At 43.5% G+C, this 14,269-nt stretch overlaps 1 protein-coding gene across 1 annotated transcript in view; it reads left to right on the top strand.

Annotated features, from left to right (window-relative positions):
* LOC108942465 (neuronal acetylcholine receptor subunit beta-2-like) overlaps positions 1-14,269 on the top strand; it is a 28,548-nt gene that overhangs the window by 8,085 nt on the left and 6,194 nt on the right. The window contains exons 2-5 of the mRNA XM_029248316.1: positions 245-572; positions 13,083-13,228; positions 13,415-13,459; positions 14,065-14,174. Coding sequence (XP_029104149.1) covers positions 527-572; positions 13,083-13,228; positions 13,415-13,459; positions 14,065-14,174 — 347 coding nt within the window. The 5' untranslated portion in view covers positions 245-526. The remainder of the gene's footprint in view (positions 1-244; positions 573-13,082; positions 13,229-13,414; positions 13,460-14,064; positions 14,175-14,269) is intronic.

Genomic DNA, 14,269 nt, shown 5'->3' with positions numbered 1-14,269 from the left:
TGCCCATCGTACGAAATTCTGTCTTCTCTCTCTTTATTATGACTAAGAGCAAATACTTCTTCACCGTCACGTTCCATCGAAAATAGCGTTTATTAAAGTCCATCCCCCATGCAAACATTTACCATTGATTTTTTTATAACAGCAGACGGTTACTCAGATTCATGTGAGGTATGACATAAACATAAGAGCCACTATAGCTGAGTCAAATATAACTGGACCCCCCCCCCCCCGCCCCGCCCCCCAGTTCTCCGTTCTTATCTCAGGTCGCGGCAGCGCTGGAGGAACATCTTGAGCATCCTGAGCATCTAGAGCATCCTGAACATCCTGAGCATCAGTTCCTGACCTCTCCGAGGAGATGCAGCTGTGAAAGGTGCGGGGAAGCGGCGGGAAGCGGCGTGAAGCGGCGGATCGGCCACGTAACCACACGGGGCTCCTATAAATAAGCGCACGGGAGGGCAGCGCGCGTCGTTGCGCAGAGCGCGTCCGCAGCGAGCGCGCGGCTCAAGGGGCTGCGCTCCGCCCGGTGATGGGTCCCCCCCGCCTGCTGCTCTGCTTCCTCGCCATCGTCCAAAGTAAGTAGCGCAACTTCTTCTCATCGCTCCTTGTGGAGCGGCCCCCGGAACGGCTGCCTGTCCTCCTGTCCGTAGCGGCGGCGCCTGACATACCTGGCCGGACACAGGTGCACCGACAGGCGGGCACGTGTGGGCGACGTTGCTATGGGGGGGGGAATGATCAATGAACATCGGGGACGTGGCATCGTGAACACCTGGCCTGTCACAGTGTGTCCTGTCGACGCGAACGTCTTCATTGTTCGCTGGAGCACGTCGGGTGCCGCCGCATTAATCATTTATTTATCCTTATTTGCGGTCGTGTTTCAGGCTGAGGGACACGTTCTCACGTTCTCGTACTACGGTAATGCAGTGGATGCATGGTGGTAATCAGAAAATGGTCATGCTGTCGAAAGGATGGTAATTAGGTTGCTGTTGCTGTGTAATAGCCGGCTTTGATGCTTCAGATCAAGGTGTGTGATGCTGATTCGACGGAGAGCGCGCGCAGCAGTGGGGTGATGGAAACACCGTTACGTAGTGATGCTGCGATCGGTGCGATTATTAGGACTGAGTCCGTCTTCGATACTTTCTTTTTCCTATTTCTCACTTTTCAGTTTAACTGTTTGGCGAAGCCTTATTCGTCAACCACGTAAATCTGCAATTACAGCGGACGCAAGTCTAGAGGCGCAGGAGCACAACCCCCGCACACACCCCCTCCCCCCCACGCGCTGCCACACAAGCCGATCTGCACGCTCGTATTTTATGCCACTGGTGAAGCCTGATGGATGTTCGACACGCACACCAAGCACGTTAATGTCGATGTTCCCGAGACGTACGTCGCCAATTACCCCGGCCCGGGTGACAGTCAGCTGGACGCGGCGTCACGCTCCATCACTGTGTTCCCTGCGCTGCGCTCGCAGACCGACAGGGGTCGCTGAGGAGGGCAGGTTTCACCCACCTGAAACAGCGCTACACGTTCATCCCTTTCGACCACTTACCTTTACATTTACATTTATTCATTTAGCAGACTCTTTTCTCCAAAGCAACTTCCAATGAGCTCTGTGTAGTGTTATCAACCCACACATCTTATTCACCGCGGTGACTTACACTGCTAGACTATACACTGTGTACACTGGGTCACTCATCCATGATACTGTACATCAGTGGAACACACATGGGGAACCCGAACAGCAGGTCTTTGGACTGTGGGAGGAAACCCACGCAGACACAGGAAGAACATGCAAACTCCACACAGACTGAGTGGAGATCGAACCCACGTCCTCTCGCAACACCCAGGCCCCCACACTTAACCCTTTTTTATAGCATGAGCCCCTTTGACAGTCTTGTGAAGCACATGCACCCTTAATTACCTGTACTTAAATATGTAAAATAAAGCACATAGGATTACAATGGAAACCACACACACACACACACACACACACACACACACACTGTCTGAAACTGCTTGTCTCAAGTGGGGTCACGGTGAGCTGGAGCCTAGTCCAGCAACACAGGGCGCAGGGCTGGAGGGGGAGGGGACACCCCAGGACGGGACGTCAGTCCGTAACGAGGCACCCCAAGTGGGTCTCGAACCCCAGACCCACCAAAGAGCAGACACAGGCCAAACCTGCTGCACCACCGTGCCCCCTCAGTGGAAGCCAATTGTATTGAAATACAGTTATCAAAATATTTAAAAACGTGATCTAACAATCTGAAGCAATCTGTAGTAATCTATATATTTAGTGTGTGTGTATTCATTTAGCAGACGCTTTTCTCCAAAGTGATGTACATCCCATAGAAAATAGTTTGTGCATTACAGTAGGAGAAAGAGACATAGCTGCAGATGTGTGACTCTTAAGTACAGTTAGTTTATTTCCTACACCATATGCACTGACGTTCATCACCCAAGTAGCTGCATAAAACATAGACAAGCGGTTTATTTATAAACCATATTTCTGTTATTTACTTAACTATTTTTGATATTACATGTATCTATTATTTATTTAACTATTTATTAAAGTATTATTTAACTGTGGACATCTGTGATTTCTATTAGTGACAAAGTCACATGTACTTCTGATACTACTGTGGTTAATGACTAGTGAAAATAAAGATGTAAATTTTTTCCCATCCAGGTTCACTGACATCCAGAATCTATCCACACACCCCCAAGGGGTCCGTGGACCCCAGGTTAAGAACCCCTTCTTTTGACCAGGAGGGTGTCCAATGTATGGCCCCAAGAACATTTTTAAGATTATTAATATATACTATACCTACCATAAATACTGTAAATGCTATTGAATCAAATGAAAATACAGTTGTAATTACATACCAGAACATGCACCATGCTTAAATATTTACTATAAAATAAATAACTTTTCCTTTTATACATTAAAGATTTAGTATTTCACTTCCATAAGGGGGATGCGGTGGTGCAGCGGGCTTGGCCAGGGCGTGCCCTCTGGTAGGTCTCAGGTTTGAGTCTTGTTTGGGGTGCCTTGTGGCAGACTGGCATCCCGTCCTGAGTGTGTCCCCACCTCCTCTGGCCTTGGACCCTGTGTTGCTGGGTTAGGCTCTAGTTTGCTGTGACCTTGCTCTGGACAAGCGGCTTCAGACAGTGTGTGAATTTCACTTCCTATGATTTTTAGACATGTGGCCCTTAGACCAGTTCACAATGATTGGTCAAAAAAGGTTAGACAGTGTGAAAATTCTGAAATTCTATTTATATTTCAGTTATGCTCATTGTCTGCAAGGGTAAAACTCTTCTGCTAAGCTCCATAATGATTAATTCAAAACATGAAGTGACACAAACATTGATCATGTAACTGCACTGATTCAGTTTAACTTGACTGCAACCAACAGCACACTTCAAATTAGCTGTTCAATTTATCCAGATATATAGTATGAGTTCTACTAATGCTTTGAAATGCAGCTGGTTTACAGTCATCTAACATTTTTTCCTAATGCAACCTTCAATTCTTCAGCAATTTATACAAATGGGCAATTTTAGCAGAGCAATTTTGGGTAGGTACTACAGCTAGAGGTGGGATTCAAACCTGCAACCTTTGGGTTCAAAGATAACAACTCTAACCCCTCCACTAATAGCTGCCCCTGGGTAAGTAACTGACATAATATTATGAAGTGGGCAGCACAGTGGCACAGTGGGTGGTTTTGGGCTGTTTGGGGGTAGGTTCAAATCCACCTCAGTCTATGTGGAATTTGCATGCTCTGCTTGTGTCTGTGTGGGTTTATTTCAGGTGCTCTGGTTTCCTCTCACAGTGCAAAGACATGCAATTTAGATTAAATGGAAACTCTATGTCACGTGGAACACAGGGAGCCAGGACGGCTGAACCCAAGTGCAGCGTTGTTCATCAGAAATTGAGGGAAGAGGAGAGTTCTCAAAACCAGGGACAGGCAGAGGGTCGGTCGATCGGCGAACAGGACAGGAACGAGGATCCGCGGACGTGGTCGAAAAACGAAGCAAGGAGTCAAAAAACCAGAGATCGTGAATAGAGTAAAAGTGTGTGTAGTAACGCGAGGAAGGGCGATTGTCCCAAACGAGATTCCGCAATGGTACGGGAGCTGAAGAGGGTCTTTATAGGGTGAGCGATTACTCGGGAGCTAGTACAGAGTCACGTGTTGTTGCTTGTGTAGTGGGCGTGGACGTGACACTCTAAAAATTGCTGATTGTGTTTAAATGTGATTGTACGTGGCTACCTTGTGATGCACTGGCATCTCACCCTGGCTGTACCCCCCTTTGCCTTGCTTCCAGTAATATCAAGAACGGCTCTGGACTGCTGTGACCCTGACCAAAACCAGTGGTTAAACGGAGTGTTATAAAACTAATTACTGTTCGCTTTTACCAGTGAATCCTTTTTTTCTGATCTGTTTTTGAACTGAATGGAACAAGTCGTTTGTTATCCTGTTTAGTTGTCATAAAATTTTGTAGGTGTCTGATCTGTTTCCTTCTGGTAACAAGGTTAAGTGAGTTGCTGTAGGAAGTGAAAATATAAATGTAATTCTCACAACTCACCATAGCTCATGTGATTTATTATTTATTTATTTATTTATTTGATATTTGATGTGATAACAGAAACATGTCTGCGCAACTACAATAAGTATTCATTCTGCTATTTGTATATCGCCAAGTCTCAAGTAAGTACACAAACCCTATTCACTACTCATCCTAGGGTTAACTGTTTCAAATTAGTCCGTGAACCCCCAGCAAAACCCAAAATATCGGTGTGATGTGTGCTTTAAGTTGATTTCATGGCATGTGCTCGTGCAGATTTAAAAACAAAATGTTTCATTATATCACACATGGAGAGGTTCCTGTGTCACTGGGGTTCTAAGGGTTTGTCCATTTGGAATATACCCAATGGAGGGATGCTCTTCACCTCTGTCAGGTTAATTGCACTGAACAGAACAGCTTGATTGCCTGACCATAGGATGTATAATGCAGATAAAGATGCTTTGGAGAAAATGTAGAACCCCACAATCAACAGAAATGATGAAGTATCTCACACTTTACTGAAGGAATCTGAACCATGGCCAGCTTGAGGCCCACTAAGCCCATTTGACCTCATGACCACAGTGGACACCGCTGTAGGATTGCCACATTCAGCTTCAGGACAATGTCCTACAGAAGAGATTGTGGATGAGGATCCCTTGAAAATCTGGAATCCCTTGCCTTGAATGAGAGCGGTACTGGATTTTGAAATTTGTTGGTTGCTCTACACATATTGTTGACAATACCAGTCACAGTGGTGTCAGGGAAAGGATTTTTTTCCAAATTAAAATGGATTAAATCTCAGACATGCTCCAAGATAGACAGTGATAGTGTTGCAATGTTATCCATGGAATGTGATGAAGCAAAAAACTTGAACTTCGTTTTTAAAATGTTTACAGAACAGAGAGCAAATTCAGTCTTTATGATGTCTTTGATGCATTTTGTGTCCAAGTATATGGTAATAAATATGGATATTGTTTTTAATACAGCATAATAGCATATATTCCCGATACCTATTGTGAAATGATATGAAGTTCAGGAGGCACCAATAAAATGGCCCAAATTGGACCCCTTCATTGCCAAGGTTGGCCCTGATCAGAATAGTATCTCAGTCTCAGTGGCCAAACAAATCAAGTTTTGCTAGAGTAACACAAGCTTGTTCATTATGTGGTTGAAGTTCTTTTCATAGATTGGCTTTGTATATTTTTTCAGCCAGAATAAAAGTATAAACCAGTAGGTTTTCATAGGCTTACAAATGCCTTTAGATCAGCAATTTTATCCCCCGAAGAATTTCGGCAGACTCCTTGGCGCCTGCCGGATTTGTCCAGTAATAGACAAGTCTCTGCTGGAATGTTTAACATTTTCATGGAATCTTAACAGTTTCAAGACCCATGAACTGTAACACGACACATGCACAAGATTAATGAAAAGGACACGATAGTGAACCTTTCCATGATATAATAGCCTCTGGAGATATTTCTTGAATCTTTCCCTGATCACATCATTATTGTACAACAATATCGTCGTCATCTGCTTCTGACATCTAACGTGTCAAGTGTTGAAGTCTGTGGTCCATTCGCCTCCCACCAATTAATTTCACTTGACAGATTTGTCCAAATCGGTTGTGCATTTTTCTCAGCTCTGTTATTGATTTTTCAGCACAAAGCCAGCTGCTTCTTTCTCTTATAATCGCACCAAAAGGAAGAGGAGGCTTTACTGCAATGTAATGGTTGAGGAATGAAGTTGTGATTATTATTAAACTGTTCTCCCCTGTCCTCCTACCCCTTCACCTCCTACTCATTCCCTCTTTTATCCCATTGCTGTGTGTCAGTATATATAGAAGGGCTGAAACTGTAAACAGGATGATTCAGTCTGGGTAAGGGTGTGCTTTCCCAACAGCCCGCTGTATTTTTTGTCTGTGGTTATGTGCAGCTCCATAGTCTGCTGTGGTGTGTACTGGATTCTTCTGGGTAAAATGGTCATTGTCTTGTGTGTGACATAGTGGAACTTTATTTGATGTAGGGTAACTTGTATCTGGGATCCTGCATTTTCAGTTCCAAAGAGACATTATAGTTGTAAAGCACTTTTAATGTAAAGCTATTATATATGAGTTTCTCCAATACATTATTCTGCTGTAAAATGGGTAGAGGTTGTAAGTCGTGTTAGCTATAGTTGAATGCTAGGTAACGAAATACACCCATCCCTTACCTAACAGGGTTCATTTGTTCAATCGACTCATTGGGGAATTTCCATTACTGGTGGTTAAATTATTCTTATTATTTTTTGTGGGAAAAACTGTAGGATCCTGGATAAAGAATGTTACAACAAAAGCTATTTTTTAAATGAATACTAATAATAACATCAATATTTTAAACAAATAATATTTTTAAGAAAAATGATTATTATCCTAATTATGAAATTATGTAAACAGGTAACCTTACTTTTGCAAGAGTGTAAATAATTTTGGCACCGTTTGTGTCAGCTTCAGACTCGGACTCATAAACCATAAGAGAAACACTTTATTTGCGATAGTGTAACGGTATTGATGTTAGAAAAGCGTTCGTGATTTAAATGACTGAGTTAACATATATGCAGTTTATTCTTAAAAGATCCTGTTGAATCTGCTGTGAGGGTGTGAGTTAGGGTTGCCATAATCAGTGCTGTGATTGGTTAAGACCATCATGTGACAGGAAGTAGGAAGTGTGTAATGTGGTTGGCTGTGTTAAGGAAGTAGGATAGTCATACTGTAGATATTCATACATTGGCCCTACACAATGATAACATTTGCGCCGCAACGGAAACGCCATCCGCCATATTGAAAAAATTTTCACGCCTGTAAACAATAGGCAAGGCTTTGGCTGCACTCAACTTCTCTCGTAAAACGTCTTCTGCCTTTGGCAATTCTCAACCGAATTCCATGAAATATAGCTTATCTTAAATCTCAATATATTCTCTATAAGTTGAACAACCCTGACGTGTAATATCAATTAAACCACAACCTGAACAATACCAGGAAATTTACTGATTATACATTACAGATACACAGGACAAGATGTTACGCCCCATGCTTTTATTACACTGGCTGTACGCAAGGACCTAGTCCAACCAACACCACCATGAAGTCACAGAGAACAACACCCATCATTGCCAACATATATCTCCATGACTTGAGACTAAGAAGCTTGACTCCCTTCCCTAACCAACACAACTACAGGGTACCGACATGGGTATTTCATTGAGGCTGTCAAGCGGGTACCTCCCTTCTTCGGTGTTTCGTTGAATTAGAACCACGACACCTCCGGAATGCTCAACAACACAGTCTGGCATCCCAGACCCACCCCCCTACATATACGTGTTAGATGCCCTTCACCCTCAGCATTACTGGTACCTAGACATTAGGCTATGGTTTAGGCTACCGTTAGTACTGAAATAAAATTTTTGAAATGCTGACTTCTCTCTCTGTGTCTTTTTAGAGATGATTAAGTTTAAGCTATATTTTGGATGAAGATGTGCTTGAGTCTGTGGAAAGATTCCACATGGTGCCATATCTAACCTACCCGGTTTCCCATATGAAGAGCTTCCTTTGTATAATTAACAAAATAATTTTATCATCCCACTTTCATAGTGTGTGTTAAAATACAACAGAGATTTTAGGATTTGAACTTGTATAATTTACACAAAATACTATAATCTTAACATTCTGTTATCATAGCGATATATACCAGATGGTATCGGGCCACTGAAGAGACTTAAACATTTGCTGCTCAATGTATTCTGTCATTTGTCGTATCTATTTTCTTGGTGAATAAATGAATTGAATTGAACTGAATGGAAGATATTTCCAAGTCTATAAATGGGAAACATCTAGTATAAAAATGTATACTTTGTCATGATACTGGTAATATCTTTTATTACTAAAGTGCCTATTGCTATATCAGTATATGTTTCATATAAGGTACAAAATTCTGTGGTTAAACTGATGAGCAGCTATCACGGGCAAAACATATTGATATTAAGGCAAAATGAATTTCAAAAGTTGTTGCTTTGAATAAAAAAATAATAAAGAAATACTATATCATCATGGGGGTGTGGTGGTGCAGTGGGTTGGACCATGGTCCTGCTCTCCGGTGGGTCTGGGGTTCAAGTCCCGCTTGGGGTGCCTTGCGACAGACTGGCGTCCTGTCCTGGGTGCGTCCCCTCCCCCTCCGGCCTAACGCCCTGTGTTGCCGGGTAGGCTCCGGTTCCCCGTGACCCCGTATGGGACGAGCGGTTCTGAAAGTGTGTGTGTGTGTGTACTATATCATCGATTCACTCAAAGTGAACTCAGAGCACATCTCTCCTTTGGCAGGGCAACCTAAACCAGCCAACAGAAAATATTCAGGTGATAATTTGTATCATATAAACACTTATTCAGAAATTTCGCAAGACAAGTTTTCTAGCTATGAATCCTCATTGTCAAGATCACGACAACTGTTCTAGTCAGTTGCGTTTTGTACCTCTGTCAGACTGGTCATGATTCTTTAACTGGATGTTATAGTGTTATACAGACTATTAGCATTCCATAATACACCTGTAGCAAATACCTGTAAATGCTCAGGAAAGGTGAATAAAGTGGGCGCAGGTCTCTCACCTATGCGACGATCTGTCCGTTCCGATCAAAATGATCACCTTTGAAGTCCTTGCTGCAGAGCACACTACAGGTGGTCCCCGACTTATGATGAGGTTACGTTCCGCAAAACCCATCGTAAGTTGAAAATATCGTAAGTTGAAAATGCATTTAATACATCTAACCTACTGAACATCGTAGCCTAGCATACGTGCGATGGACATTAGGCGCTTGTCACCGTCATGCTGGGCAATTGTCTTTAGTTTCTCCTCAAGTGTAATTGCTCTCCTCTTCTTCTTCTCACCACTAGCAGGAGACACAGATTTGCGTTTCAATGACATTATGGATGTACAAAACACAACCACGTGGCAGACTGGGGGATGCGGATCATTGCCGCTGCCCAGCATCGTGAGAGAGGATCGCACCGCATATCGCTTGCCCAGGAAAAAATCAAAATTCAAAATCTGAAGCACAGTTTCTACTGAATGTCTATCTCCAGCTCACCATCGTAAAGTCGAAAAATCGTAAGTCGAATTTTCGTAAGTCGAGGAGCATGTGTACTTTTCCCTGGCAGATATTGTAATCATGTGCAGTTTCTCATCCATATTTGATATCTTTCCTTATCATTTATTTTGTTTGGGAATCTGTAAATTATTTGAAATAAATTCACAAAGTAATTAAGCACTTGGAATCTCCAGATTTTGCACCCAAGGCAGTGAACACATGTACCCATCATCGCTCACAGTCACAGCATTAGTATTTACTGTGTTTTATTGGGAAATAAGACCAGTAGCCAAATAAAAGTTCTGTTGAAATCTGGCTGTGTTTGCAAGGTAGTCAAACTAAGCTACAAAGCTGTACCACAAATTTTCCTATATGAAGATCCAGATTCTCCGGTTCAGATCTAATACACAGTAGACACTCCACATATTCGTGACATAAACAATAACTGGACTTGGCTACAATGGGTCACTTAGCGATACATCAGTGGAACACACACTCTCTCTGTCACTCACACACTATGGGTGAACCTGAACAGCATGTCTTTGGACTGTGGGAGGAAACCAGAGCACCGAGAGGAAACCAACACAGACACAGGGAGAACATGCAAACTCCACACAGGCTGAGCAGGGATTGAACCCATGTCCTCTCGCACCACCCAGGCTCTGTGAGACAGCAGCGCTACTCGCTGTGCCCTTGTACCTTCCAACATGAACCATGGCCTATCTATGTACAGTATATCTATGAGCACAGTGTCCCGGTACTTTGCAGAGTGAAACACATTGTAGGCAGTGAATAAAATATCCATTGAGGATATAAAATTATACAGTTACCAGAAAAAAGGTAAAATCGGCCAGTTGTGGGAAAAAATTGTGTTTAATGGTGGTATACTGCATTTTCATAAGCCGTTTCAATGGGTTTTACATTGTAACCACTGCTTGAAGGAAGGTTTCCAGTAAGAACCAGTGGAGTTCTGTTGACTGGATTGGATTTCTGCTGGATGTTCTTAAGCAGTACTGCACCAGGTTCATCTTCCCTCATGTAATTGTGCACTGCGGGTTGTATTTAATCTTTGCTGAGAGTACTGCTGCTTGGTGTGAGCTCTGTGAAACTGTCCCCTACAAACAGCAGATCTTTTTTTTTTTGCTTCGTTTCTGGCGTTTTGCTCCGTGAAAATGAGAATTTTTGCAGTTTTTGTTTTTAAAACAATAGCAATTATTTTTTTCCAGGCTGTGACATCACCTAGCCCCTACCACTAAAGCATGGGAACCCAGAACTGGGTGTGTTCGTTAGTGCTGTGTTTGTACCCCTTTGCACCGTTTCATGTATTATTCTATGATATTGATGACTATCACTATGACACCCGACCTCATCCAGCCCCCCTACGAAGGCACAGGACCCCATACTGAGTGAAGCTGATCACTACTGCATTTTAGCTGGATTGTTAAAGATCGTTGCATGCCCACTCTGAGCTTTCCCTCCCACACACAGACACATGCACTGAAGCTTAAACTTCCACATGCATGAAACATGTGTTAATAATCTGTTAATGCCGCTTCCTTGTGCTTTCAGCAAAACAATTTCATACATAGGCATTTAAGACAAAACAATACTACCAGTTACTTATTTAGGCAGCCAGTTTATTATGTAGGAAACAGTGTTTTTTGGAGTCTTCTGGATAGTTGAGAAGATTGGTATGTTCATCATTTCACGCTGTGACTCGACGTACAGAGGCCACACTTTCTTATGCACCATATTGCCTGGGTAAAATCTGGGCTTGAGTTGTTATATACCTAGATTGCCACACATATACACAGTCCCCATCAGCAACAGTCGGGTGAGAATTAATGGCAGAGACGGTAATGGGGGGTGCAGCTCTAAATGCGGCGTTGATGTCAGAGAGGGATGGAGACAGAAGGAGGGAGTTTATGCTGCATGATGAAGGCCTTTATTGATCGCGCCTCAGAAACCATCACTCCTGTTCTGCAGAAACAGGGACATTACTGAAAGATAGAGATAGAGAGAGAGAGAGAGAGAGAGAGAGAGAGAGAGAGAGAGAGAGAGAGAGATGCAAACTCACACTCACACTGGGGAGGTGACTTTTCTACTTTACCATGCTTTCTGTGGGGGACTTTGTTGCCTTTCAGCACAACAGATGGTGTTATGACTGCTCAGATTCAAGTGCTTTAGCTGATTGAGTGAGACTTTGCTGGGCTTTCAGGGTTTGCAATATTAATGCTACTCTCGGTATAATTTGGGGAGCTGGGAGGAGTATCAAATATAGTAGGGCTGAAGCCAACACACTGTGAGCTAAAAAGGATTTATGCACAGTAAAGGTCTTCTGTGTATTCGTTGTAATGGTCATTTTGTATTCCAGCCCTGCATGTTAATGTACAGTTGTGAGAATTCTCAGGATTTCTGTGTGAATGGTGCCTTAAAAAGAATGGTTTCCTGAGAGGTTATCATAGAGGAAATCACACACACACACACATTTTCGGAACCGCTTGTCCCACACGGGGTCGCAGGGAACCGGAGCCTACCCGGCAACACAGGGCGTAAGGCCGGAGGGGGAGGGGACACACCCAGGATGGGACGCCAGTCCATCACAAGGCACCCCAGGTGGGACTTGAACCCCAGACCCACCAGAGAGCAGGACCCGGTCCAACCCACTGTGCCACTGCGCCCCCCAGTTAGAGGAAATCACTGGTCTCCAAAAAAGATGTCTGTTTCGAGTTTGTTAGAAACTACCTAGATGTTCAAAAAACTACTGGATCAATTTTCTGGTGACAGATGAGACAAAGGTTGGGCTTGATGTTAAATTTCAGTACATTGTGTTTGGAGAAAGCAGTGGACAGTGCATACCAACACTAAAACTTCATCCCAGCTGTGAAGGCTGGTGGAGGGATTGTAATGTTGTGGGGCTCCTTTACCAACTCAGGGACTGGAAGGCTGGAATTAGTGAGGGAACAACGAATTCGAGTTGTATCAGGAAATCCTACAGCAGAATATCAGCTCATCTGTCTGTGATCTAAAAGTCAAAAGGAGTTGGGTCATGCAACATGACAATGACCCAAAACGTGGGAGTAAATCAGCAACACAGTGGCTTGAAGAGGAGAAATTCCACATGTTAGAATGAGCTCTATCCTCACATGAACTGAGTTTTGTGTGGAGCAACGGGCTAAAGTACCTCCTGACCACTGCACAGGTCTGATCAGCAGCTGCAGAAAGTGAAATGGCCATGTGCGTGTGTTGTTCATCAAATAAAACCTTATTTGTTGTCACTTAGATCAGATCACATTTTAGGAGCCGTTCATGGAGAAAATCTGATCATGCTAAATGGTTCATCAACCTTTCCTTTTAACTGTATGCCACTTTATGATTAAAAAAGCTGTTCCTGACGAAGTATCCCCACTTCCAGGAAACCTTGCGGCCGACACTGAGGAGCGGCTGGTCGAGCACCTTCTTAATCCCTCCCGTTACAACAAATTGATTCGTCCGGCCCTCAATAGATCGGAACTTGTGACGGTGCAGCTCATGGTGTCCCTGGCCCAGCTTATCAGTGTGGTGAGTGAGAGATTAATTACCATGTTGGGTGATAGGCACTGCCGCTGGTTTCCTCTTATGAATGAGATTCATGGTTTAAAAGACATTTTGCTTTGCTATACATTCCTTGCACTGTACCTCTGAATGCATTGCTTGTTTGTAGCCGAGACTCATATTTGACCGCTGCCTCGTCTGTCTCTGTTACAGCACGAGCGAGAGCAGATCATGACCACAAATGTGTGGTTGACACAGGTAAGCTATTGTTCCCCACCTTCACAACAACATATTGTAACTGCTGCCTGGGCACGTCTGCCTTTGGGCTAAAAGGACTCAGGTTTAAATCCCACCCCCTGCTGTGGTGCCCTTTATTAGGGTGTTTACCCTGAACTGATGCAGTAAGAATTTGCTTGCTGTCTGTGTGGTTCTCATCATGGTAAGATGCTTCTGGAAAAAAAAGTGTGTGAAATGAACACAATAAAAAGGTAAACCCAGTGCTCAAAGATGCTCGGTCATGTGCACTCTTAGCGCCACCTCGTGATGAAACCAGGTCACTATTGGGTGCAGTGGTATTGTTTTGGTTAGTGCATCGGTTTCAAACAAACCTGCGGGTACCTTGACTGCCTAGATGAATAATCCCAGCGGCTTATTTTATCAGTGCCTCCAGATGATAATATTCTCCCAGACAGAAGATTCCAGGCGTCATTTACATTTACATTCATTCATTTTTCTGCAAAGCGATGTACATCTCATAGAAAATACAATGTGTGTATTACATCAGCAGAAAAAGAGACATAGATGTAGACACGTCATCATCAGTAATGCTATTTTGCTGACATGATGTGTGATTACTTGGGCAGGAGTGGCAGGACTACAGGTTGACGTGGAACCCAGAGGAGTATGATGGGATGCTGAAGGTCAGACTGCCCTCTAAACACATCTGGCTGCCTGATGTGGTGCTCTACAACAAGTGAGTAGTGTGTGCTGTGCGGATGTAGCCCTGAACACCTGACCAGTTGTTGCTGCAAAGCCATCAACTTTATCTGCTTACTTTTGTGCAAGAGG

The sequence above is a fragment of the Scleropages formosus genome, chromosome 23 (genome assembly GCF_900964775.1).
Source record: "Scleropages formosus chromosome 23, fSclFor1.1, whole genome shotgun sequence".
In the NCBI taxonomy this organism is placed as follows: domain Eukaryota; kingdom Metazoa; phylum Chordata; class Actinopteri; order Osteoglossiformes; family Osteoglossidae; genus Scleropages; species Scleropages formosus.
Note: the sequence above shows the minus strand (reverse complement) of the source record. Positions and strands in the feature narration are given on the sequence as shown.